Source organism: Pristiophorus japonicus, chromosome 1 (assembly GCF_044704955.1).
Source record: "Pristiophorus japonicus isolate sPriJap1 chromosome 1, sPriJap1.hap1, whole genome shotgun sequence".
NCBI classification, from domain to species: domain Eukaryota; kingdom Metazoa; phylum Chordata; class Chondrichthyes; family Pristiophoridae; genus Pristiophorus; species Pristiophorus japonicus.
Window position 1 is genome coordinate 356,650,967 of NC_091977.1, and position 24,399 is coordinate 356,675,365.

The 24,399-nt window shown below is 45.8% G+C and overlaps 1 protein-coding gene across 1 annotated transcript in view; it reads left to right on the forward strand.

The window, feature by feature from the left end:
- Positions 1-24,399, forward strand: part of eif3hb (eukaryotic translation initiation factor 3, subunit H, b) — a 151,225-nt gene that overhangs the window by 99,161 nt on the left and 27,665 nt on the right. The window contains exons 3-4 of the mRNA XM_070882281.1: positions 1,528-1,695; positions 6,799-6,898. Coding sequence (XP_070738382.1) covers positions 1,528-1,695; positions 6,799-6,898 — 268 coding nt within the window. The remainder of the gene's footprint in view (positions 1-1,527; positions 1,696-6,798; positions 6,899-24,399) is intronic.

The window sequence follows — 24,399 nt, forward strand, 5'->3', positions numbered from 1 at the left end:
CAAAAACAATTACCAACTCAACAGCCAATTTTAAAACCATTTACATTTATCCGTCAGAATTCAGATGACAACCTCTCAATATATGCATCAACTACAGGTAACCTTCATTGCTGTAGTAAGGTGCTGCATACGATCAAACATAGTTGAAATAATAAAATTGGAATGAAGTTCACAGCCATTTTAATTGAAGTTATAGTTTTGGTGGATACTCATATGACTGACCTGTGCTTTTTAAAAAAAAAAAAAAATTAAACTGCTTCAATCATGACCAGGACCAACGGCAATGTTGATTGAAATCTTGCGTTCTGTAATTTTAGCGCAAGTCTGGTGGATGCTTCACGGTAGTAGTTGTTTTCAGATCTATTGAATTTTTGTTTTATTTTGTAACTTTAAATCCTCTGATTATTTGGGATGTTTGAGCCACCAGGCACATTTCCAGTTAGAGGAAGCAGCAGGAGATTATTTTGAGATTTAAGTAGTAGTCAAGTTTGATGGTCATCTTTGAGTCAGCAGCCTTGTGTAATTTTAATGTCTGGGGTGTGGCTGGCCATTTTGCTTGTGGTGTTGGGCATTTTAGACTTTCTGTAAACAATATTCTAAGGAAATGGGATAAAATTGAGATGTTGGTTTTTTGTTGGTGGCCTCTAGCCCAACTAATGGCTGTCACTGTGAAATAATTTGGATATTTATGAAAGCCTCCTGCCTTGTTGGATAATCATTGCTAATACTTAAATGTTTAACAACAATGCGTACAGGCTTTTCAAATCTATTATTAAAAATTCTGCACGGGTCAAAGTACTCAAAAATGGAGCTCAATTATATTGCATGCTGCCTATTCCCTATTATAGTATCTGTAATAGTTGTTGATTATCCAGAATTGTAATTCTGTTAGACTAGTTAAAATAATTAACTTGTGCCTCACGAGTATCTCTTGTAGATTATAATGCTGGATGAAAATGCTTTAACTTTGATCCACAATTTCAACCATCTCCAGGACCAATTTAAATGTTCTATACAACATTAATATTTTCTAGTCTTAAGGATTTTAGTGTTAAAAATCTGAGGGTTTGAATACCTTCTATACTGAAGGGTAATATCACGCAACGGAAACCACAGTTAAATATAGAACAAGCTTAAATAAATCACACAGTATTTAAATGCGAGCTATAAAAAAAACTGAATGGTAGCTAATGGATTCAGTTCGTTTAAATCCTCTCTTCTGCTCCTCCACATCGCAATACTTCAGTATTGCATGTACCTACATAAAATCAATAACTTTAGGCCGAACTGGGGAATAATTATTAAATGGTAGCTTTAATGTCAAAAAATAAGGGTAGTACTCCCTTCTACATTGAGATAAGAGTTGATAGTTGACAACAATGTTTAATTTTTTATTTAAGTGATGAAATTTATTCGAGCAAAGAGCTTATAAATCATATGTATTGACAGTTTAAACTTGATGATAAACCTGAAGCTTAAACTGTAAAAATTAACTTTTACAATGGTTTCCTTCTGTTTTATTTGCAGTTCAATACCAAATGGAAATGATGAGAAGCTTGCGTCACGTTAACATTGACCACCTCCATGTCGGCTGGTACCAGTCAACTTACTACGGCTCTTTCGTCAGCCGAGCCCTGTTGGACTCCCAGTTTAGTTACCAACATGCAATTGAAGAGTCTGTGGTCCTCATCTATGGTCAGTGACGTTTTCCTATTCATTTCTTTTCCTGCACTGTTTACCTGGCAGTACTGCCTGGCAGCCCCTCTCAGTAAATACCAGCCCAGTGTCTGCCTCAGCCCCAGCAGCAGCTCAGTCTAGACAGGGTTTCCTTCTTTCTGTTTATTTTTCTTGCTATCAGAGCCCTGATGTGTACATTCTGGAATGCTGAAGTTGCTGCTTCATTTTTTTTCATTCCTCTTCCCCCTTGTTGATGGCGGGTGGAACGGGACCAGATGTCTAACAAAAACTGATTGCTTGAGTCTGGCTCAGTACGTGACCTTACAGTTATGACACATTTTGCCAGATTTCGCCTCTGACAGGCGCTCACAAAACGTAGACTGTTCCTAGCACAAAGATTTTCTTCTTTCTGCCCATTTAGTGGCGTTTCCTTTACTCACTAAACCAGATGTTCTGTGCAGTATCATAGCTGTAGGTAAAACATCTTTATTGCCTTCCCCAAGCTCACTATTTGGCATAGCTGGCAGGCTGTTACAAAGTTTCCAACCGAGAAGTAAATGTTACATCCTGAATATCTGTCAGAAAAAATACTAATGAACACGATTAATCTTTGGGTAGCACAAAAATTGTTTCAGTATGTTAACAATCGGATTACAGTAGAAAAGCTGTTAAAATATACTTTATTCATTGGAAATTCTGTCATTTTTTTAACATTTCCTCTTGAATTTTCCACTTGTATTCAATTTTCTGTCCTACATCTTCACTTGTATGCAGGAGTTTGTTTTGTATATATCTTTCTGTTCAGTTTTCCATTTGTTTAAAAATGCTTTTGCATGGTTACTCCCAAGTTAAATATAATTCATGTGGAAATAAAACCTGTGTACCTTGAAAATGTTGCAGTAGAAATGCTAATAAACCCAATTCCATTTTATCAGATGAAACCTAAACCAATTTAAATCCAAGAAACTGAGATTACATTAAATAAATTGACAGTGAACCTAAGATAAATAGATTGCACTGTAAGCATTTAGATTTATAATCTTCAGATTGAGTGTATCATACATGGATTAAATCTTCACATGGTAATGCGGTGATCGTGCTATGCCAGAACAGTCTACCATGGAACAATAGGAGCAGAGATTTCCCACACCATGCATTTTGAGCAATCCCAAGGTAGGGAAACTGGAGTTCCCTCTGATTGTTCTTTCCCTGTAGGCTATCTGTCCACCCTTCTTATTCATAGAATGGTGCATAATGCTGATGAGATTAAAGACAAATTTGTCCCTTGGAAGATAATACATTTGTTGGGAATTTTTGGTACTGCTGGATACTTCCTTTTTTCATTATTTTGGGCACTATGTAATCTTTAAGCATTCCCAGGTCTGTCTGGTTTAGTATGATTAAATATAACATAAAGCTGTCTTTACTCTACCCCAACAATGTGCCTCACACTATCTTCTGAAGAAGACCAGTTTTCCATTCTCTACCCCCCCTCCCCCTTACATTATAGACACTTGAGAATCAGGTTCTCTCTACCAACTCATAACTTTCACTCCCAAAGGTGCATATTTTTTCAGAGACATTTCAGTTCATAATTCCAGAGAATTTCTGGTGTTTGACTTATCTGACCAGGAATATGAGCTATAATCCGTGGATATTTGGTATTCTATCGGTAAGCCAAAGCAGCTCGCTCTATTAATGCAAGAGCTCTCAGTATGGATGGAAGTTTATTTTTCCCACCAAGCATAGGGAAGTCACTGTATCAAGGTATAGATTTTCTTTTTATGTGCAGCTTTTTAAAAAAAAAAATAGTTCATGGGATGTGACGTCGCTGGCAAGGCTGGTGTTTATTGGCCTTGAGAAGGTGGTGGTGAGCCATTTTCTTCAACCACTGCAGTCCTTGTGCTGTTGGAGAGGTAATATCAGGATTTTGACCCAGCGTCGATAAAGGAACAGCGATATATTTCCAAGTCAGGATGGTGTATGACTTGGAGGGGAACTTGGAGGTGGTGGTATTCCCATGTGTCTGCTGCCCTTATCCTTCTAGGTGATAGAGGTTGCGGGTTTGGAAGATGTTATCGAAGAAGCCTTTGCGAGTTGCTGCAGTGCATCTTGTAGATGGTACACACTGCAGGCATGGTGCGCTAGCGGTGGAGGGAATGAATGTTTAAGTTGGTGGATGGGGTGCCAATCAAGCGGGCAGCTTTGTCCTGGATGGAGCTTCTTGAGTGTTGTTGGAGCTGCACTCATCCAGGCAAGTGGAGAGTATTCCATCACACTCCTGACTTGTATCTTTTTAGATGGTGGAAAGATTTTGGGGAATCGGGAGGTGAGTCACTCGCTGCAGAATACCCATCTTCTGACCTGCTGTTGTAGCCACAGTATTTATGTGGCTGGTCCAGTTAAGTTTCTGGTCAGTGGTGGCCCCTAAGATGTTGATGGTGGGGAATTCAATTATGGTAATCCTGTTGAATGTCATGGGGAGGTGGTTGACTTTCACTTGTGTGACACAAATGTTACTTGCCACTTATCAGCCCAAGCCTGAATGTTGTCCAGGTCTTGCTGCATGTGGGCACGACTGCTATTTTAAAATTCATTGACGGGATGTGGGTGTAGCTGGCATGGTCAGCATTTATTGCTTCATTATCTGAGCAGTTGCGAACTGAACTGAACACTGCAGTCATTGGCGAACATCCCCACTTCTGACCTTATGATGGAGAGAAGGTCATTGATGAAGCAGCTGAAGATGGTTGGGCCTCGGACATTGTCCTGAGGAACTCCTACAGCGATGTCCTGGGGCTGAGCTGATTGTGCTCCAACAACTATAACCATCTTGTTTTGTGCTAGCTATGACTCTAGCCAGTGGAGAGTTTTCCCCCTGATTCCCATTAGCTGCTATTTTACTTAGTCTCCTTGATGCCATTCCTCGGTCAAATGCTGTTTGATGTTAATGGCAGTCACTCTCATCTCACCTGTTTGGAGCAAGGCTGTAATGAGGTCTGGAGCTGAGAGGTCCTGCTGAAACTCAAACTGAGCATCATTGAGCAGGTTATTGGTGAGTAAGTGCCACTCAACAGCATGGTCGACGATCCCTTCCATCACTTTGCTGATGATTGAGAGTAGGCTGATGGGGCCGTAATTGGCCAGATTGGATTTGTCCTTTTTGTGGTCAGGGCATACCTGGGCAATTTTCCACTTTGTGGATGCTAGTGTTGTAGCTGTACTGGAATAGCTTGGCTAGAGGCACGGCTAGTTCTAGAGCACAAGTCTTCAGCACTACATTCAAGATGTTGTCAGGGCCCATAGCCGTTGCTGTATCTAGTGAGTTGAGCCATTTCTTGACATCATGCGGAGTGAATCGATTTGGCTGAAGACTGGTTTCTGTGATGGTGGGGACCTCAGGAGGAGGCTGAGATGGATCATCCACATGACACTTCTGGCTGAAGCTGGTTGCAAATGCTTCAGCCATGTCTTTTGCACTCGCGTGCTGGGCTCCACCATTACTGAGGATGGAGATGTTAATGGAACCTCCTCCGATTAGTTTTTTAATTATCCACTAGCATTCACGACTGGATGAGGCAGGACTGCAGAGCTTTGATCTGATCTGTTGGTTGTGGGATTGTTTATCTCTGTCTATAGCATGCTGCTTCTGCTGTTTAGCATGCATGTTATATCTTCCCCAGGTTGGCATCTCATTTTTCGGTTCATATAGTGCTACTCCCGGCATGTTCTTCTACACTCTTCTTTGAACCAGGATTGGTCCCCTGGCTTGATGGTAATGGTAGAGTGATTGATGTGCCAGGCCATGAGGTTACAGATCGTGGTGGAGTACAATTCTGCTGCTGCTGATGGTCCACGTGGATTATCAGTTTTGAGCTGCGAGATCTGTTCTGAATCTATCCCATTTAGCACAGTGGTAGTGCCACACAACAGATTGGAGGGTGTCCTCAGTGTGAAGATGGGACTTTGACCCTACCAATACAGCTATAGAAGATGCATCTGCGACCGTGTAGATTGGCGAGGACGAGGTCAAATAGGTTTTCACCCTCATGTTGGTTCTCACCACGTGCCGCAAGCCCAGTCTGGCAACTGTCCTTCAGGATTTGGCCAGCTCGGTAAGTAGTGGTGTTACCGAGCCACTCTTCATCATGAACATTGAAGTCCCCCACCCAGAGTGCCTTTGCTCCCAGTGCTTCTTCCAAGTGGTGTTCAACATGAGGGAGTACTGATTTATGAGCTGAAGTAGGGTTGTAGGTAGTCATCAGCAAGAGGTTTCCTTGCCCATATTTGACCTGATGGAATTAGACTTGATGGTGTCAATGTTGAGGACTCCAGGGCCACACCCTCCCTCACTGTGCTGTCACTTTTGTTGGGTATGTCCTGCCGGTGGGACATGACCAAGGATGCAGATGGAGGAGTCTGGGGATGTCGGCTGAAAAATATGATTCTGTGCGTATGACTGTCAGGCTGCTTCTTGACTAGTCTATAGGATAGCTCTACGAATTCTGGCATAAGTTGGCAGATGTTAGTGAAGAGCATTTTGCAGGGCCAACTGGGCAGGTTGTGCCTAGGTTGATGCCGGGTGGTCTGTCCAGGTATTCTTATTACGCTTTGTCGTAGCAGTTTGGTAGAAGTGAGTGGCTTGTGAGGCCACTTCAGAGGGCAGTTAAGTGCTGTGCGTCTGACATCATATATAGGTGAGACCAGGTAAGGACAGCAGAATTCCTTCCCTAAAGGACACTGATTTTTACAGTAGTTACAAGGTCACCATTTTTTGTTAGATTTATTTAATTAACTGAATTTTAATTTGCCAGCTATTGTGCTGGATTTGAACTTGTGTCTCCGAATGGTGCAGCCTGTTAAAAGGGCCACACAGCCCAAAAAGAAATTAACGGGAATATTGCTCTCACCTATAAATACAGGGTCACCCTAGTTCGTTTTTTCATATCTCTCCTGTAAGTAGAGAAGTGTATTCATGTTGAAGATCCAATCTAACTCGCATGATGATGGTAACCTTTCAACAGTTGAATGCACAGCATCATTTGAGTGAGTGGTTATTTATTTCTTTGCAGAATGTGTGGTTTTAAGAATTAACTTACTCTTTTTCTCTCATGTTTCCAGATCCCATTAAAACTGCGCAGGGTTCTCTTTCACTGAAGGCATACAGACTGACTCCAAAATTAATGGAAGTTTGTAAGGAGAAAGATTTCACTCCTGAAGGGTAAGTTTGTCCACAGGGAAAAGTTGAAGAAAACTTGTCATTACCCAAAACTTAGCACTGAATCAAAATCCATTTTGCTATTCTGGAACCACCCTTTTACATAGCATTTAGGATCATTCAGAAATTGCAGCCAGAGTTGTTTAGCGATAAAATGCAATTTGTTTGTATTGACTATTTTAAAAGTTTTTATGAGCCATGAGAAACATTCTATTGTATTGAAAAGCCTGTGATCTCTGCATACATGTGTTGTAGTTTTATTATCTGTTTTCTTCATTTAAAATTGTGCTGCTTTTAGTTTTTTCTGAACACCAAAGCAATCTTGAATAGCATCAGAGCATAAACATTAAACAACTTAAATACTATAGTGATGTGGACATTCACATACGTTGATTGCGTTCTCCATTTTCCTAACGTGTGCCAAACTTAGAAATGCCACCATAACTTGTATTACCTGAGTATTCAATGTACATACCTGTATCAGGATTTTGGAAATAATTAAACAGTTCATGTCACTGCTATTAGTTCTCTAGAAACACTACAGTGTTTCTAGATTAAATCATTAATTGACAACCCATTTTTACCTAATTGTGCTCCAGTCAGCAAATTATTGAAATACATGTGCGTTACATCTAAGCTTTGAGCTTAGAAACCTGTACCAAAAAGGCATTGGGATCAAAAAATATTTTTTGTCTCAGGTTGCTCACAATCTAAGTAATGTATTTTACATTTCTTTCAGAAGAATACATTATATTGCCATTATGCCATAAATACTACTATTAAAAATTAATTACTGTAAAAAATGACAATCAAGCGTAGGAGCATTCCTGCTACCCCACTAGGTTTAGTGCCTCGAACTTGCTAGGCTGAAAATATTGCAATTGTGCAGTGCCATCCTGTTTGTTATAAGCAGCTTCTCACAGTCAATGGTTCAGTGACTGTTTCATCAGACAGTGGAGCTGATTTAAAGATAAAAGCTGTGACTACTGGATATGGAATATACTATTATGAATTGAGATATATAAAAAAATATATATGAATTAAAAGTACATTAAACTCAAGCTCACTGCATTTGTGCATAAACTTAGTTGTGGACAATTGCTAATATTTTGAGTTTTTACTAAATTATTCCTGTTGTGGCATATGATAATTCAATCAAAAGCAGTATATATGAAAATATATCAGCTGTAATCAACCAGTATTGTATCAGTGCACTCAAATCGCCTCTTAATCTTAATAGCACAACAGCAGAATTCACAAATTAAGTTTATCTTTAACAAAACCTTTATGGTTAATCCTGATCAAATTGAAGGATCCTGTGTACACAATTGCATCACAAAAGAGTGCCTCACAGATGCAAGTACACTGCTCAATTCATCCAAGCTTTTTTGACTGACTACTTCCTTCCTGAAACTGCCTAATTTGATGTTTGGTTAAGTACTTGACACGTTTGTCTGGTCTCAAGTATGGATATGAAACTGGTGCAAGAGTTTCTGAATGTTTAACAGTATTGCAAGCTGTGAAGCCTAGGGAAGGAATACAAGTGAAATAGGAATAGGTTCTGTTTCAACATGACAATTGGTTATATGTGAGGTACAAAATAGTTTGTCTACTAGCACTTAATTTACAAGGCAAAATTAGAACTAGTTTCTTTATGTTTGTCAGGTCAAAATAATTAACATATAATTTTGTATTTCAACATATTCATAGTGTTTACGTTAACAGCTTTATAATGTGATTGGATCACAATTATGGGGAATCTTAAAGCTTTGAATTGGATTTGATGTGGTTTATAAACTGGGTGGTATTTTTTACTTGAGTAATCAAGTAGGTACCACTGTTTAGGTTCCAAAACATTTGGGGAGGTATATCATCCTCTCTGTACTGTGAAGAAATGTTATAATAGGGTGGGCACATATTCATAGAATTGCACAGCACAGAAACAGGCTCAATATTCGGCCGGTGTTTACGCTCAACACGAGCCTCCTCCACCTTTCTTCTTATCTATCAATAAATCCTCTCTTCCTTTCTCCCTCCTGTACTTATCTAGTTTCCCCTTAAATGCATCTATATGCTAATTGCGCATTCTTATCACTGAGTAAAGAAGTTTCTCCTGAATTCCTTACTGAATTTATTAGTGACTAGCTTGTATTTATGACCCAGAAACAGCATCTCTGGAGAGAGACAGAGTTGACGTTTCATCAGATGAAAGGTCATCGACCTGAAGAGTTAACTCTCTCTCTCTCTCTCTCTCTCTCTCTCTCTCTCTCTCCCCCACAGATCTGCCTGATCTGCTGAGTATTTACAGCATTTTCTGTTTCTATTTCAGGTTTCCACCATCTGCAGTATTTTGCTTTTGTATTTATGGCTCCTAGTTTTGGACTCTCCCACAAATAGAAACATCTTCTCTACAATTATCCTATCCTATCCTATCGAACCCCTTCATAATTTTAAAGACACCTATTGGTCACCTCTCAAGTCTTCTCTCTTCTAGAGAAAAGAGCCCCAGTCTTTTCTGATAGTTGTACTCTTAGTTCTGGCTCATCCTTGTAAATCCTTTTTTCACTTTCTCCAGTGCTTGTATAACTTTTTTGTAATTTGGGGAGCAAAACTGCACAGTACTGTGTGGTCTAACCAAGCTTCTCTATAAGCTTAACATAACTTCACTGCTTTTGAATTCTTTTGAATTGTATGAAAACTTAAGTTTAATTTATGTTCATCAGGGGTATAAAATGAAAGGACGAGATCAGTTGGCCAACAATGGCAACATTTGGTGATGGACAGTAGAATCATTATACATGTACACAATAAAATGCACAAAGTAGAAGTGACAAATGAGCATAGAAGAGATGCTGTCGCACAGTTAATAATTTTGATATGTAGGGAGAACAAAATACCTCACAACAAGAAAGAGGTAGACTGGTGGTAAACAGGCACACTTTTCTGGGGTCCAACTAGACCTCCGAAAGTTGCTATCATGAAACAAAATGGCAAAACTGCCCTAAGTGGAATGTGTGAGGAATAAAAATGAAGTGGGCACTCTGTATGATCACTCAAGTTACGCAATTGGCTGATTAAGTGTAACAACTTAAGAAACACCTTATGCAGTACATAGACTGGGGCAAAAGCTTTAAATCAATACGAGTAAACCTGGACACTGAGGTGAAGGAGGTGACAGGAAGAGTAAAGTAAATCAGAAGTTGCAGGCGAAACTGAAACTAGTCAACTCCTTTGGTTTATATTATGAGGAATTAGATAAGCATCAACCTTATCAAGGAATTAGAGGATTGGTAGACACTGAAACACAGCTCCATGGGAAAGGGGTAGGGCGGTAGTGAGCAAAGGAGGAGAGGGGTGTTTGGAGAAGACGACCCATAATAGGGTAGGTATATCCGTGGATGTGATTTGCAATCCAAAATGGTCTGTTGCCCTCCTGGTTCCAGAGTGAAGTATGTCCAGGAACAAGTTTTGGAAGGACTGGATTGACGGACTTTAGTCACATTCAATATGGATACTCGTAATGTGATAAGACTGAAGAAGGGGTTTTGTTCAAGGAGTATATGGAGCTTGGAAGAAAGCTAAAAAGGAAGACATCAAGGTCTTAGTAAAATTGTGAATACTGTGTGTCATACATGGCAGAGGAAGATTAGACAGCTAAATGCTTAATATAGGAATTGTGATGTAGGGAGGGTTTCAAATCTGAGGCATTCGGTCACTCCTGGAAAAGGAGGTGGCTGTAAAGGAGGGACAAACTCCACTTGCACAAAATTGGCAATGGGAATAATGCTACATGTGAGTTTAAACTAATAATAAACCTGTTGGAAGGTGAGAGATTTAACTTGGACATAAAATAAGTACAGTGAAGGGGGAGACTTTATAAATAGAACATGATTATCTTAAGATAGCTAGAGTGCTTAAGAAATAATTAAAGGATATGTTGCCATATTGAGAATATACAATAGACCACCAATTAGTGAAAAAATATTTAGTATGTTGTTTGTAGGCAGTTTAGAAAGGTTTGCAGTTGTATCAGAGTTGCAATAAAGGGGGACATTAACTATCCTATGGTAGATTAGGATAAGACAAAGGTTTGTGCTCAAATTGGAGAAATCTCCTGAGAATGGGCCCAGGACTATGTCTTTAATTAGTATGTTGCATGTCCAACAAGATGGATACGGTGTTGGATCTGGTTCTGAGTAACGCAGCAGGATGAACAAGTGACCTGAAGTTAGGGAAACACTTGGAAAGCAGTGAACAGAACTTAATTCGGTTTAAGAGGACTCAAAGATAAAGGTGAGAGACTGGAAATTGGCTAATTTCAGTGGAATGAAAATGAACCTAGCCCAGATTGGTTGGCAAGAATAGATCAAACAGCAGTGAGAGATGTTTAAATATGAAATTATAATAAGCTACAAATTAAAAACATTCCAACTAGGATTATAAAAGATGCATCAAAGACTGGAATTATGTGAATAAATCGAGAGATTAGAACAATAATACATTTTTAAAAGAAGCATATGATTAAATACAAGGAGTGTAATCGAGGAAAACTGAGCAATATAAAAGTATGGATGGGAAGCAGAAAGGAGGGATTAGGATAGCTAACAAAGTATGAAAAGATTCTGGGCTGGATTTTCCTTTTAAACCTGACCCACCTGATCCTTAGCGGTGTTCCAGCGGTTGCGTCTTTTTCAACTGCCGGAATGCCGCTGGTGCGCGCTCCGGCGATTTTCGGGTGCTCCATGTCGGCGGCGGCGAAGCGGTGCAGGAGCGAAGTGCAGCGGGCGGTGTGCGGCAGAGGAGGCCTATCGACTCTGGAATCTTCGGCTCCCAAGTTGTGCATGGCTTTGAAGCTCCCCCCCCACCGAGAGGCTAGAGACTGCCGGCCTGAGATCGCTGGGGGGGGAGGGGAAAGAGACTGGGAGGGTGAGAGACGAAAGGAGTGAACAAAGCTTTATTAGACCATTTATATTATTGCCTAACACTAGAAAATACCACAATGCATTTAAAAAATACATCAAACTGTGGAGAACTATAAAGATCTGTGTAATATCAAACAACCTGTCAGATCTGTGTCCATACCACCCACTTAAGATCCAGTAAGACCTGCTTTTTCAGGATGGTATTAAGGTCCGGTGATAAACGGATCTTAATGAAACTTCCAATATGGGCGGTAACATAAGGGCAGACAGTATCGAATACCGCCCGGTGGTAGTGACTGGAATTTACCGCCGGGCGGTAAATGTATTTTTTTTTGACGAAACTTGTAATTCTGGGCGGTAACTGGGCGATTTGAGAGGAAACTCTAGCCCCATATCCCTTAATCTTTATACCAAGTTTCTTACATGTCACCTTATCAAATGCTTTCTGAAATAAAATTTAAAAATCTATATCCACTGAAATATTCAAATAAATATGTCAAGAAAACCTGTTGTTTACAAATCCACACAGATTAGCCACTAATTAGTCATCATCATCATTGGCAGTCCCTTGGAATTGAGGAAGACTTAAAAATGAGTTCTTAGGTGACTGAACAGTCCAATACAAGAACCACAGTCCCGGTCACAGGTGGCACAGACAGTTGTTGAGGGAAAGGGTGGGTGGGACTGGTTTGCCGTACGCTCCTTCCGCTGCCTGCGCTTGATTTCTGCATGCTCTCGGCGATGAGACTCTAGGTGCTCTGTGTCCTCCTGGATGCACTTTCTCCGCTTCGGGTGGTCTTTGGCCAGGGACTCCCAGGTGTTGGTGGGGATGTTGCACTTTATCAGGGAGGCTTTGAGGATGTCCTTGAAACGTTTCCTCTGCCCACCTTTGGCTCGTTTGCCGTGAAAGAGTTCCAAGTAGAGCGCTTACTTTGGGAGTTTCGTGTCAGGCATGCAAACAATGTGGCCTGCCCAGCGGAGCTGATCAAGTGTGGTCAGTGCTTCAATGCTGGGGATGTTGGCCTGGTCGAGGACGCTGACGTTGGTGCATCTGTCCTCCCAAGGGATTCGCAGGATCTTGCGGAGACATCGTTGGTGGTATTTCTCCAGCGACTTGAGATGTCCACTGTGCATGGTCCATGTCTCTGAACCACAAAGGAGGGCGGGTATTACTATAGCCCTGTAGACCATGAGCTTGGTGGCAGATTTGAGGGTCTCGTCTTCAAACACTTTTCCTCAGGCAGCCGAAGGCTGCACTGGAGGCGGTGTTGAATCTCATCTTCAATGTCTTCTCTTGTTAAGAGGCTCCTGAGCTATGGGAAATGGTCCACGTTGTCCAGGGCCGCAGCGTGGATCTTGATTACTGGGGGGGTGGGCAATGCTGTGCAGCGGGGACAGGTTGGTGGAGGACCTTTGTCTTACGGATGTTCAGTGCAAGGCCATGCTTTCGTACACCTCAGTAAATACGTCGATTATGTCCTGGAGTTCAGCCTTTATGTGCGCAGACGCGAGCGTCGTCCACGTACTGTAGCTCGATGACAGAGATTGGGGTGGCCTTGGATCTGGCCTGGAGACGACTAAGGTTGAACAAGTTCCCACTGGTTCTTTAGTTTAATTCCACTCCAGCGGGGAATTTGTTTAGTGTGAGGTGGAGCATGGCAACGAGAAAGATTGAGAAGAGGGTTGGCGCGATGAAGCAGGCGGAAGGATGGTGACGAACTTTTGAGGGCAGCCGAAACTGAGGAGGACGCTCCATAGACCCTCGCGACTGACAATCAAAGGCCTTTGTACGGTCAAACGCGGCCATGTAAAAAGCTCGGTGCTGGTCCCTGTATTTATCTTGCAGCTGTCGCACTGTAAAAATCATGTTCGTTGTACCCCGTAGGGTTCAAAATTCTCACTGTGACTCTGGGGAGGAGCTCCTCGGCTACAGGGAGACGACTGTTGAGGAGGACTCTCGCACATAGTGGCTGATAACAGGGAGATTCCTCTGTAGTTGCCGCAGTCGGACTTGTCCCCCCTTTTAAAGATGGTCACAATCACTTCATCTCAGATCTCCCGGCATGCTCTCCTCTCTCCAGATGAGGGAGATGAGGTCATGCATTCGCGCCAGTAGTGCGCCTCTGCCATACTTCAGTGCCTCAGCGGGGATTCCATCCACTCTTGTAGCCTTGTTGTTCTTAAGCTGTCTTATGGCCTTTTCTACCTCATGCAGGGCTGGGGTTTTACTGAGGTGGTGGCGGGTAGCATGCTGCGGGATGGAGTCGAGGACACTCGAGTCAAAGGCAGAGTCTCGGTTGAGGAGATCTTCGAAGCTATTTTCAGCAGGCCCAGACTGCCTCGATGTCCTTGATGAGTGTTTCCCCGTTCTTGGCCAGCAGTGGGGCCTTGGGTGTTTGGGCCGTAGTTGGCCTTGACTGCAGTGAAGAATCCTCGCACAATTAGTCAATGTCATTTTAACTAGCCTAGTTTCATCCCAGTTCTCTGGTTCCTTGGCACAATTCCCATTTCCAAATATTTTGGGAAAATCATGATTATTGCCTCCTCTTCAACCTCCTTCAGTATTCTGGGATGCATGGCAACAAAGCACCAAGTGAATTATGTACTTTCAGTTCCATAAACATTTTTTTTTAATAGTTTCCTTTTGAAAAATGGGGCCCAAGTTTCTGCGATTTTCTGGAATAAAAAGGGTGCCGAAAACTTACCTTGTGATTCTGCGAGCTCCTCAGGATGCCTTCGTGCTCGGCGTGGCGCAGCACAAGGGGTCGCGGGCGGAACCAGGTCGCGGTGCTGGAAACAGTGCCGGGACCTCTGCACATGCGCGTTAGAGTGAGCGCGCATGTGCAGTAGCTCCGAGGCTGCGTGGGAGGGGGAGCGGGGGGGTGGTGAGGGGAGAGACTGCAGGGGATGAGGGGGAAGAGCCTGGGGGGGACGGTGGAGAGAGACTAGTGAGTGAGAGAGACTAAAGGACTAAACGAGGCTTTATTGGACCATTTATATTATTGCCAACACTAGAAAAGACTACAATCCATTTAAAAATACTTCAAACTGTGGAGAACTATAAAGATCTGTGTAATATCAAACAAACCTGTTAGATCTGTGTCCATACCGCCCACTTAAGATTCAGTAAGACCTGCTTTTTCAGGACGGTATTCAGGTCCAAGGGTAAATGGATCTTGATGATGAAACTTCCATTTTGGGCGGTATTTGGGCAGTAATATATGGGCGGACAGTATCGAATACCGCCCGGCGGTAATGACTGTCGAATTTACCGAGGGCGGTAAATGGCCGATTTGAGAGGAAACTTGTATTTCTGGGTGGTTAATACGCGATTTGAGAGGAAACTCTAGCCCTCTGAGTCACTAAAGGGAAATAATGAGAGCTTTTTATAAGCATATATAAAAAAAAAAAGGAAACGTTGGAATCACTGAGATGAAGTATGCCTTCTGGTACATTAGTGAGTTAGGGAATGACAGGTAATAAATATTTTGCAGTCAGTTTGTCCAGAAGGTGAAAGTAACCATAGAAATATCTGAAAAGGATGTGGACAGATGACTACTGGAGATAATGGGCTCAAGTTTCGGCCTGAGCTGCTCCCATTTTTTTGGAGCAATTAGTTTAGAATGGAGCATCTTAGAAATTGCAATTCTCGGCATTTAGTTTGCTCCAGTTCTAGTGAGTTAGAATAGTTCCATTTTCGAACAGATTTTAGCCACTTAAGCCTGTTTTGCAAGTTTAGGAAGCGAAAACTTACTCCAAACTAACTTAGAATGGAGTAAGTGTAGATTTTTGTACGCTCAGAAAAATTTTGCCTACACTTACAATTCAGGCGTAGGGAACGAGAGATGGGGTGGGGCGGGGGGGGGGGCGGGGGGGGGGTTTACAAACATTAAACACTTCACTTTTACAAATAGCCATCATCAATAATAAATGATAAATAAATCAATCAAAAAAAATGAAAAAACAATTAAAAAAATCAATAAATGAAAAATGAAGTTTCTACTCACTGCATGCTGGGACAGCACCCTCCTCCCGCCCCCCCAGTCCCACACACACAGTGTCTGTCTCTCTCTCTATCAGTGTCAGTGTCTGTGTTCCTGACTGGGAGGGGGGAGGGGGGAGTGGAGAGGAAGGCTGAACGGGCCCCACTGACGAGTGGAAGCCGGGCCATTGAAGACTTCGGGCGGGGACGTCCCCAGCAAGATGCCGGGTGGACGGGCCCCGCCGCCGACGCGGGGTGGGGGGGAGAGGAGGGGGGAGGACTGAATGGGAAGGAGGGAGGGGGTGGGGGGGAGCGGGAGCTGAACAGGAGGGAGGGAGACCCGAGTCTTCGCCCAGTGAGCCCATTTGGCTAGGGTTGGCATGCTTCGGGCCCCTCCCACGCAGCCTCTGGGGCGAGGAGCTACTGCACATGCGCGCTCACTCTAACGCGCATGTGCAGAGGTCCCGGCACTGTTTTCAGCGCCGTGACCTGGTTGCGCCGCCGACCCCTTGTGCTGCGCCACGCCGAGCACGAAGGCATCCTGAGGAGCTCGCAGAATCACAAGGTAAGTTTTCTGCGCCCTTTTTATTCCAGAAAATCAAGGTGCGCCCTTCTTAGAGGGCAGAAACTTGGGCCCCATTTTTCAAAAGGAAACTATTTAAAAAAAAAAAAAAAAAATGTTTATGGAACTAAAAGTACATAATTCACTTGGTGCTTTGTTGCCATTCATCCCAGAATACTGAAGCAGGTTGAAGAGGAGGCAATAATCATGATTTTCCCAAAATATTTGGAAATGGGAATTGTGCCAAGGAACCAGAGAACTGCGATGAAACTAGGCTAGTTAAAATGACATTGACTAATTGTGCGAGGATTCTTCACCGCATTCAAGGCCAACTACAGCCCAAACACCCAAGGCCCCGCTGCTGGCCAAGAACGGGGAAACACTCATCAAGGACATCGAGGCAGTCTGGGCCCGCTGAAAATAGCTTCGAAGGTGGTCTCAACAGAGACTCTGCCTTTGACTCGAGTGTCCTCGACTCCATCCCACAGCATGCTACCCGCCACCACCTCAGTAAAACCCCAGCCCTGCACGATGTAGAAAAGGCCATAAGACAGCTTAAGAACAACAAGGCTACGGGAGCGAATGGAATCCCCGCTGAGGCACTGAAGTATGGCGGAGAGGCACTGTTGGCACGAATGCATGACCTCATCTCCCTCATCTAGAGAGAGGAGAGCATGCCGGGAGATTTGAGATGCAGTGATCATGACCATATTTAAAAAGGGGGACAAGTCCGACTGCGGCAACTACAGAGGAAACTCCGTTATCAGCCACTATGTGCGAGAGTCCTCCTCAACAGTCGTCTCCCTGTGGCCGAGGAGCTCCTCCCAGAGCCACAGTGAGAATTTTGAACCCTACGGGGTACAACGAACATGATTTTTACAGCGCGACAGCTGCAAGATAAATACAGGGACCAGCACCGAGCTTTTTACATGGCCGCCTTTGACCGTACAAAGGCCTTTGACTGTCAGCCGCGAGGGCCGATGGAGCGTCCTCCTCAGTTTCGGCTGCCCTCAAAAGTTCGTCACCATCCTCCCGCCTGCTTCATCGCGCCAACCCTCTTCTCAATCTTCCTCGTTGCCATGCTCCACCTCACACTAAACAAACTCCCCGCTGGAGTGGAATTAAACTGAAGAACCAGTGGGAACTTGTTCAACCTTAGTCGTCTCCAGGCCAGATCCAAGGCCACCCCAATCTCTGTCATCGAGCTACAGTACGTGGACGACGCTCGCGTCTGCGCACATAAAGGCTGAACTCCAGGACATAATCGACGTATTTACTGAGGTGTACGAAAGCATGGGCCTTGCACTGAACATCCGTAAGACAAAGGTCCTCCACCAACCTGTCCCCGCTGCACAGCATTGCCCCCCCCCCCCCCCCCCCCAGTAATCAAGATCCACGCTGCGGCCCTGGACAACGTGGACCATTTCCCATAGCTCAGGAGCCTCTTAACAAGAGCAGACATTGAAGATGAGATTCAACACCGCCTCCAGTGCAGCCTTCGGCTGCCTGAGGAAAAGAGTGTTTGAAGACGAGACCCTCAAATCTGCCACCAAGCTCATGGTCTACAGGGCTATAGTAATACCCGCCCTCCTTTGTGGTTCAGAGACATGGACCATGCACAGTGGACATCTCAAGTCGCTGGAGAAATACCACCAACGATGTCTCCGCAAGATCCTGCGAATCCCTTGGGAGGACAGATGCACCAACGTCAGCGTCCTCGACCAGGCCAACATCCCCAGCATTGAAGCACTGACCACACTTGATCAGCTCCGCTGGGCAGGCCACATTGTTTGCATGCCTGACACGAAACTCCCAAAGTAAGCGCTCTACTTGGAACTCTTTCACGGCAAACGAGCCAAAGGTGGGCAGAGGAAACGTTTCAAGGACATCCTCAAAGCCTCCCTGATAAAGTGCAACATCCCCACCAACACCTGGGAGTCCCTGGCCAAAGACCACCCGAAGCGGAGAAAGTGCATCCAGGAGGACACAGAGCACCTAGAGTCTCATCGCCGAGAGCATGCAGAAATCAAGCGCAGGCAGCGGAAGGAGCGTACGGCAAACCAGTCCCACCCACCCTTTCCCTCAACAACTGTCTGTGCCACCTGTGACCGGGACTGTGGTTCTTGTATTGGACTGTTCAGTCACCTAAGAACTCATTTTTAAGTCTTCCTCAATTCCGAGGGACTGCCAATGATGATGATTAATTAGTGGCTAATTTGTGTGGATTTGTAAACAACAGGTTTTCTTGACATATTTATTTGAATATTTCAGTGGATATAGATTTTCAAATTTTATTTCAGAAAGCATTTGATAAGGTGACATGTAAGAAACTTAGTATAAAAATTCAGGGATATGAGAGTTTCCTCTCAAATCGCCCAGTTACCGCCCAAAATTACAAGTTTCGTCAAAAAAAATACATTTACCGCCCGGCGGTAAATTCCAGAGTCACTACCACCGGGCGGTATTCGATACTGTCTGCCCTTATGTTACCGCCCATATTGGAAGTTTCATTAAGATCCGTTTACCACCGGACCTTAATACCATCCTGAAAAAGCAGGTCTTACTGGATCTTAAGTGGGTGGTATGGACACAGATCTGACAGGTTGTTTGATATTACACAGATCTTTATAGTTCTCCACAGTTTGATGTATTTTTTAAATGCATTGTGGTATTTTCTAGTGTTAGGCAATAATATAAAGTTTTGTTTACTTCTTTCGTCTCACTGACATGAGTCTCACTCACCCCCCAGTGTTTCACCCCCCAGTCTCTCTCACACCCCCCCCCCCCCCCAAGTCTCGTTCACCCTCCCCTTCCCCCCCCCTCCACTCTCTCTCACTCCCCCCCCCCCCCCCCCCCCCGCCTCCCCTCCCCCCACTCTCTTTCGCAGCATTCGAAATGAAGTAAATGAGTTGACTGCACAAATCATTACAAATGGGTATGATTTGGTGGCCATTACAGAAACGTGGTTGCAGGGTGGCCAAGACTGGGAATTAAACATACAGGGGTATCTGATGATTCGGAAAGATCGACAAGAAGAGAAAGGAGGTGGGGTAGCTCTGTTAATAAAGGATGATATCAGAGCAGTTGTGAGAGACGATATTGGCTCTAATGAACAATATGTTGAATCATTGTGGGTTGAGATTAGAGATAGTAAGGGGAAAAAGTCACTTGTGAGCGTAGTTTATACGTCTCCAAATAATAACTTCATGGTGGGGCGGGCAATAATCAAGGGAATAGTGGAGGCATGTGAAAAAGGAACGGCAGTAATCATGGGGGATTTTAACCTACATATCGATTGGTCAAATCAAATCGCACGGGGTAGCCTGGAGGAGGAATTCATAGAATGCATACGGGATTGTTTCTTCGAACAGTATGTTACAGAACCTACAAGGGAGCAAGCTATCTTAGATCTGGTCCTGTGTAATAAGACAGGAATAATAAATGATCTCCCAGTAAAAGATCCTCTCGGAATGAGTGATCACAGTATGGTTGAATTTGTAATACAGATTGAGGGTGAGGAAATAGTGTCTCAAACGAGCATATTATGCTTAAACAAAGGGGACTACAGTGGGATGAGGGCAGAGTTGGCTAAAGTAGACTGGAAACACAGACTAAATGGTGGCACAATTGAGGAACAGTGGAGGACTTTTAAGGAGCTCTTTCATAGTGCTCAACAAAAATATATTCCAATGAAAAAGAAGGGCGGTAAGAGAAGGGATAGCCAGCCGTGGATAACCAAGGAAATTAAGGAGAGTATCAAATTAAAAACCAATGCGTATAAGGTGGCCAAGGTTAGTGGGAAAATAGAAGATTGGGAAAATTTTAAACGACAGCAAAGAATGACTAAGAAAGCAATAAAGAAAGGAAAGATAGATTACGAAGGTAAACTTGCGCATAACATAAAAACGGATAGTAAAAGCTTTTACAGATATATAAATCGGAAAAGTGCGACGAAAGTAAATGTTGGTCCCTTAGAAGATGAGAAGGGGGATTTAATAATGGGAAATGTGGAAATGGCTGAGACCTTAAACAATTATTTTGCTTCGATCTTCACAGTGGAAGACACAGAAATCATGCCAGAAATTGCTGGTCACAGGAATGTGGGAAGGGAGGACCTGGAGACAATCACTATCACTAGGGGGGGTAGTGCTGGACAGGCGAATGGGACTCAAGGTAGACATGTCCCCTGGTCCTGATGAAATGCATCCCAGGGTATTAAAAGAGATGGCGGAAGTTATAGCAGATGCATTCGTTATAATCTACCAAAATTCTCTAGACTCTGGGGAGGTACCAGCGGATTGGAAAGCAGCTAATGTAACGCCTCTGTTTAAAAAAGGGGGCAGACAAAAGGCAGGTAACTATAGGCTGGTTAGTTTAACATCTGTCGTGGGGAAAATGCTTGAAACTATCATTAAGGAAGAAATAGCGGGACATCTAGATAGGAATAGTGCAATCAAGCAGACGCAGCATGGATACATGAAGGGGAAATCATGTTTAACTAATTTACTGGAATTCTTTGAGGATATAACGAGCATAGTGGATAGAAGTGTACCGATAGATGTGGTGTATTTAGATTTTCAAAAGGCATTCGATAAGGTGCCACACAAAAGGTTACTGCAGAAGATAAAGGTATGCGGGGTCAGTGGAAATGTATTAGCATGAATAGAGAATTGGCTAAGTAACAGAAAGCAGAGAGTCGGGATAAATGGGTCCTTTTCAGGTTGGCAATCGGTGGTTAGTGGTGTGCCACAGGGATCGATGTTGGGACCACAACTGTTTACAATATACATAGATAACCTGGAAGAGGGGACAGAGTGTAGTGTAACAAAATTTGCAGATGACACAAAGATTAGTGGGAAAGCGGGTTGTGTAGAGGACAGAGAGGCTGCAAAGAGATTTAGATAGGTTAAGCGAATGGGCTAAGGTTTGGCAAATGGAATACAATGTCGGAAAGTGTGAGGTCATCCACCTTGAGGGTGGGGGGGGAAACAAAAAAAGGGAATATTATTTGAATGGGGAGAAATACAACATGCTGCGGTGCAGAGGGACCTGGGGGTCCTTGTGCATGAATCCCAAAAGGTTAGTTTGCAGGTGCAGCAGGTAATCAGGAAGGCGAATGGAATGTTGACCTTCATTGCGAGAGGGATGGAGTACAAAAGCAGGGAGGTCCTTCTGCAACTGTATAGGGGTATTGGTGAGGCCGCACCTGGAGTACTGCGTGCAGTTTGGTCACCTTACTTAAGGAAGGATATACTAGCCTTGGAAAGGGGGTACAGAGACGATTCACTAGGCTGATTCCGGAGATGAGAGGGGTTACCTTCTGATGATAGATTGAGTAGACTGGGTCTTTACTCGTTGGAGTTCAGAAGGATGAGGGGTGATCTTATAGAAACATTTAAAATAATGAAAGGGATAGTCAAGATAGAGGCAGAGAGATTGTTTCCATTGGTTGGGGAGACTAGAACTAGGGGCACAGCCTCAAAATACGGGGGAGCCGATGTAAAACCGAGTTGAGAAGGCATTTCTTCTCCCAGAGGGTTGTGAATCTGTGGAATTCTCTGCCCAGGGAAGCAGTTGAGGCTAGCTCATTGAATGTATTCAAATCACAGATAGATAGATTTTTAACCAATAAGGAATTAAGGTTACAGGGAGCGGGCGGGTAAGTGGAACTGAGTCCACGGCCAGATCAGCCATGATCTTGTTGAATGGCGGAGCAGGCTTGAGGGCTAGATGGCCTACTCCTGTCCCTAATTCTTATGTTTCATATGTTGTTCCCCCCACTCTTCTCCCACCTTCGCCATCCGCCGCCGCCACTCTCTCTCTCTCTCTTTCTCTCCCTTCCCGTTCCCCCACTCTCTCTCTCTCTCTCGAGCCCCCCCACTCTCTCTCTCTCTCTCGAGCCCCCCCACTCTCTGTCTCTCTCTCTCTCGAGCCCCCCCACTCTCTCTCTCTCTCTCTCTCTCTCGAGCCCCCCCCACTCTCTCTCTCTCTCTCTCGAGCCCCCCCACTCTCTCTCTCTCTCTCTCGAGCCCCCCCACTCTCTCTCTCTCTCTCGAGCCCCCCCACTCTCTCTCTCTCTCTCTCGAGCCCCCCCACTCTCTCTCTCTCTCTCGAGCCCCCCACTCTCTCTCTCTCTCTCTCGAGCCCCCCCTCTCTCTCCTCTCTCTCGAGCCCCCCCACTCTCTCTCGAGCCCCCCCACTCTCTCTCGAGCCCCCCACTCTCTCTCGAGCCCCCCCACTCTCTCTCGAGCCCCCCCCTCCCCCTCGCACTCTCTCTCGAGCCCCCCCACTCTCTCTCGAGCCCCCCCCACTCTCTCTCTCGAGCCCCCCACTCTCTCTCGAGCCCCCCCACTCTCTCTCGAGCCCCCCACTCTCTCTCGAGCCCCCCCACTCTCTCTCGAGCCCCCCCACTCTCTCTCGAGCCCCCCCACTCTCTCTCGAGCCCCCCCACTCTCTCTCGAGCCCCCCCACTCTCTCTCGAGCCCCCCCACTCTCTCTCGAGCCCCCCCACTCTCTCTCGAGCCCCCCCACTCTCTCTCGAGCCCCCCCACTCTCTCTCGAGCCCCCCACTCTCGAGCCCCCCCACTCTCTCTCGAGCCCCCCCACTCTCTCTCGAGCCCCCCCACTCTCTCTCGAGCCCCCCCCACTCTCTCTCGAGCCCCCCCACTCTCTCTCGAGCCCCCCCACTCTCTCTCGAGCCCCCCCACTCTCTCTCTCGAGCCCCCCCACACTCTCTCGAGCCCCCCCACTCTCTCTCGAGCCCCCCCACTCTCTCTCGAGCCCCCCCACTCTCTCTCGAGCCCCCCCACTCTCTCTCGAGCCCCCCCACTCTCTCTCGAGCCCCCCCACTCTCTCTCGAGCCCCCCCACTCTCTCTCTCGAGCCCCCCCACTCTCTCTCGAGCCCCCCCACTCTCTCTCGAGCCCCCCCACTCTCTCTCGAGCCCCCCCACTCTCTCTCGAGCCCCCCCACTCTCTCTCGAGCCCCCCCACTCTCTCTCGAGCCCCCCCACTCTCTCTCGAGCCCCCCCACTCTCTCTCGAGCCCCCCCACTCTCTCTCGAGCCCCCCCACTCTCTCTCGAGCCCCCCCACTCTCTCTCGAGCCCCCCCACTCTCTCTCGAGCCCCCCCACTCTCTCTCGAGCCCCCCCACTCTCTCTCGAGCCCCCCCACTCTCTCTCGAGCCCCCCCACTCTCTCTCGAGCCCCCCCACTCTCTCTCGAGCCCCCCCACTCTCTCTCGAGCCCCCCCACTCTCTCTCGAGCCCCCCCACTCTCTCTCGAGCCCCCCCACTCTCTCTCGAGCCCCCCCACTCTCTCTCGAGCCCCCCCACTCTCTCTCGAGCCCCCCCACTCTCTCTCGAGCCCCCCCACTCTCTCTCGAGCCCCCCACTCTCTCTCGAGCCCCCCCACTCTCTCTCGAGCCCCCCCACTCTCTCTCGAGCCCCCCCACTCTCTCTCGAGCCCCCCCACTCTCTCTCGAGCTCGAGCCCCCCCACTCTCTCTCGAGCCCCCCCACTCTCTCTCGAGCCCCCCCACTTCTCTCTCGAGCCCCCCCACTCTCTCTCTCGAGCCCCCCCACTCTCTCTCGAGCCCCCCCACTCTCTCTCGAGCCCCCCACTCTCTCTCCTCGAGCCCCCCCACTCTCTCTCTCTCGAGCCCCCCCACTCTCTCTCTCGAGCCCCCCCACTCTCTCTCCGAGCCCCCCACTCTCTCTCGAGCCCCCCCACTCTCTCTCTCGAGCCCCCCCACTCTCTCTCGAGCCCCCCCACTCTCTCTCTCTCGAGCCCCCCCACTCTCTCTCTCTCTCGACGCCCCCCCACTCTCTCTCTCTCTCGAGCCCCCCACTCTCTCTCTCTCGAGCCCCCCCACTCTCTCTCTCTCGAGCCCCCCCACACTCTCTCTCTCGAGCCCCCCCACTCTCTCTCTCTCTCGAGCCCCCCCACTCTCTCTCTCTCGGAGCCCCCCCACTCTCTCTCTCTCGAGCCCCCCCACTCTCCTCTCTCTCGAGCCCCCCCACTCTCTCTCTCTCTCTCGAGCC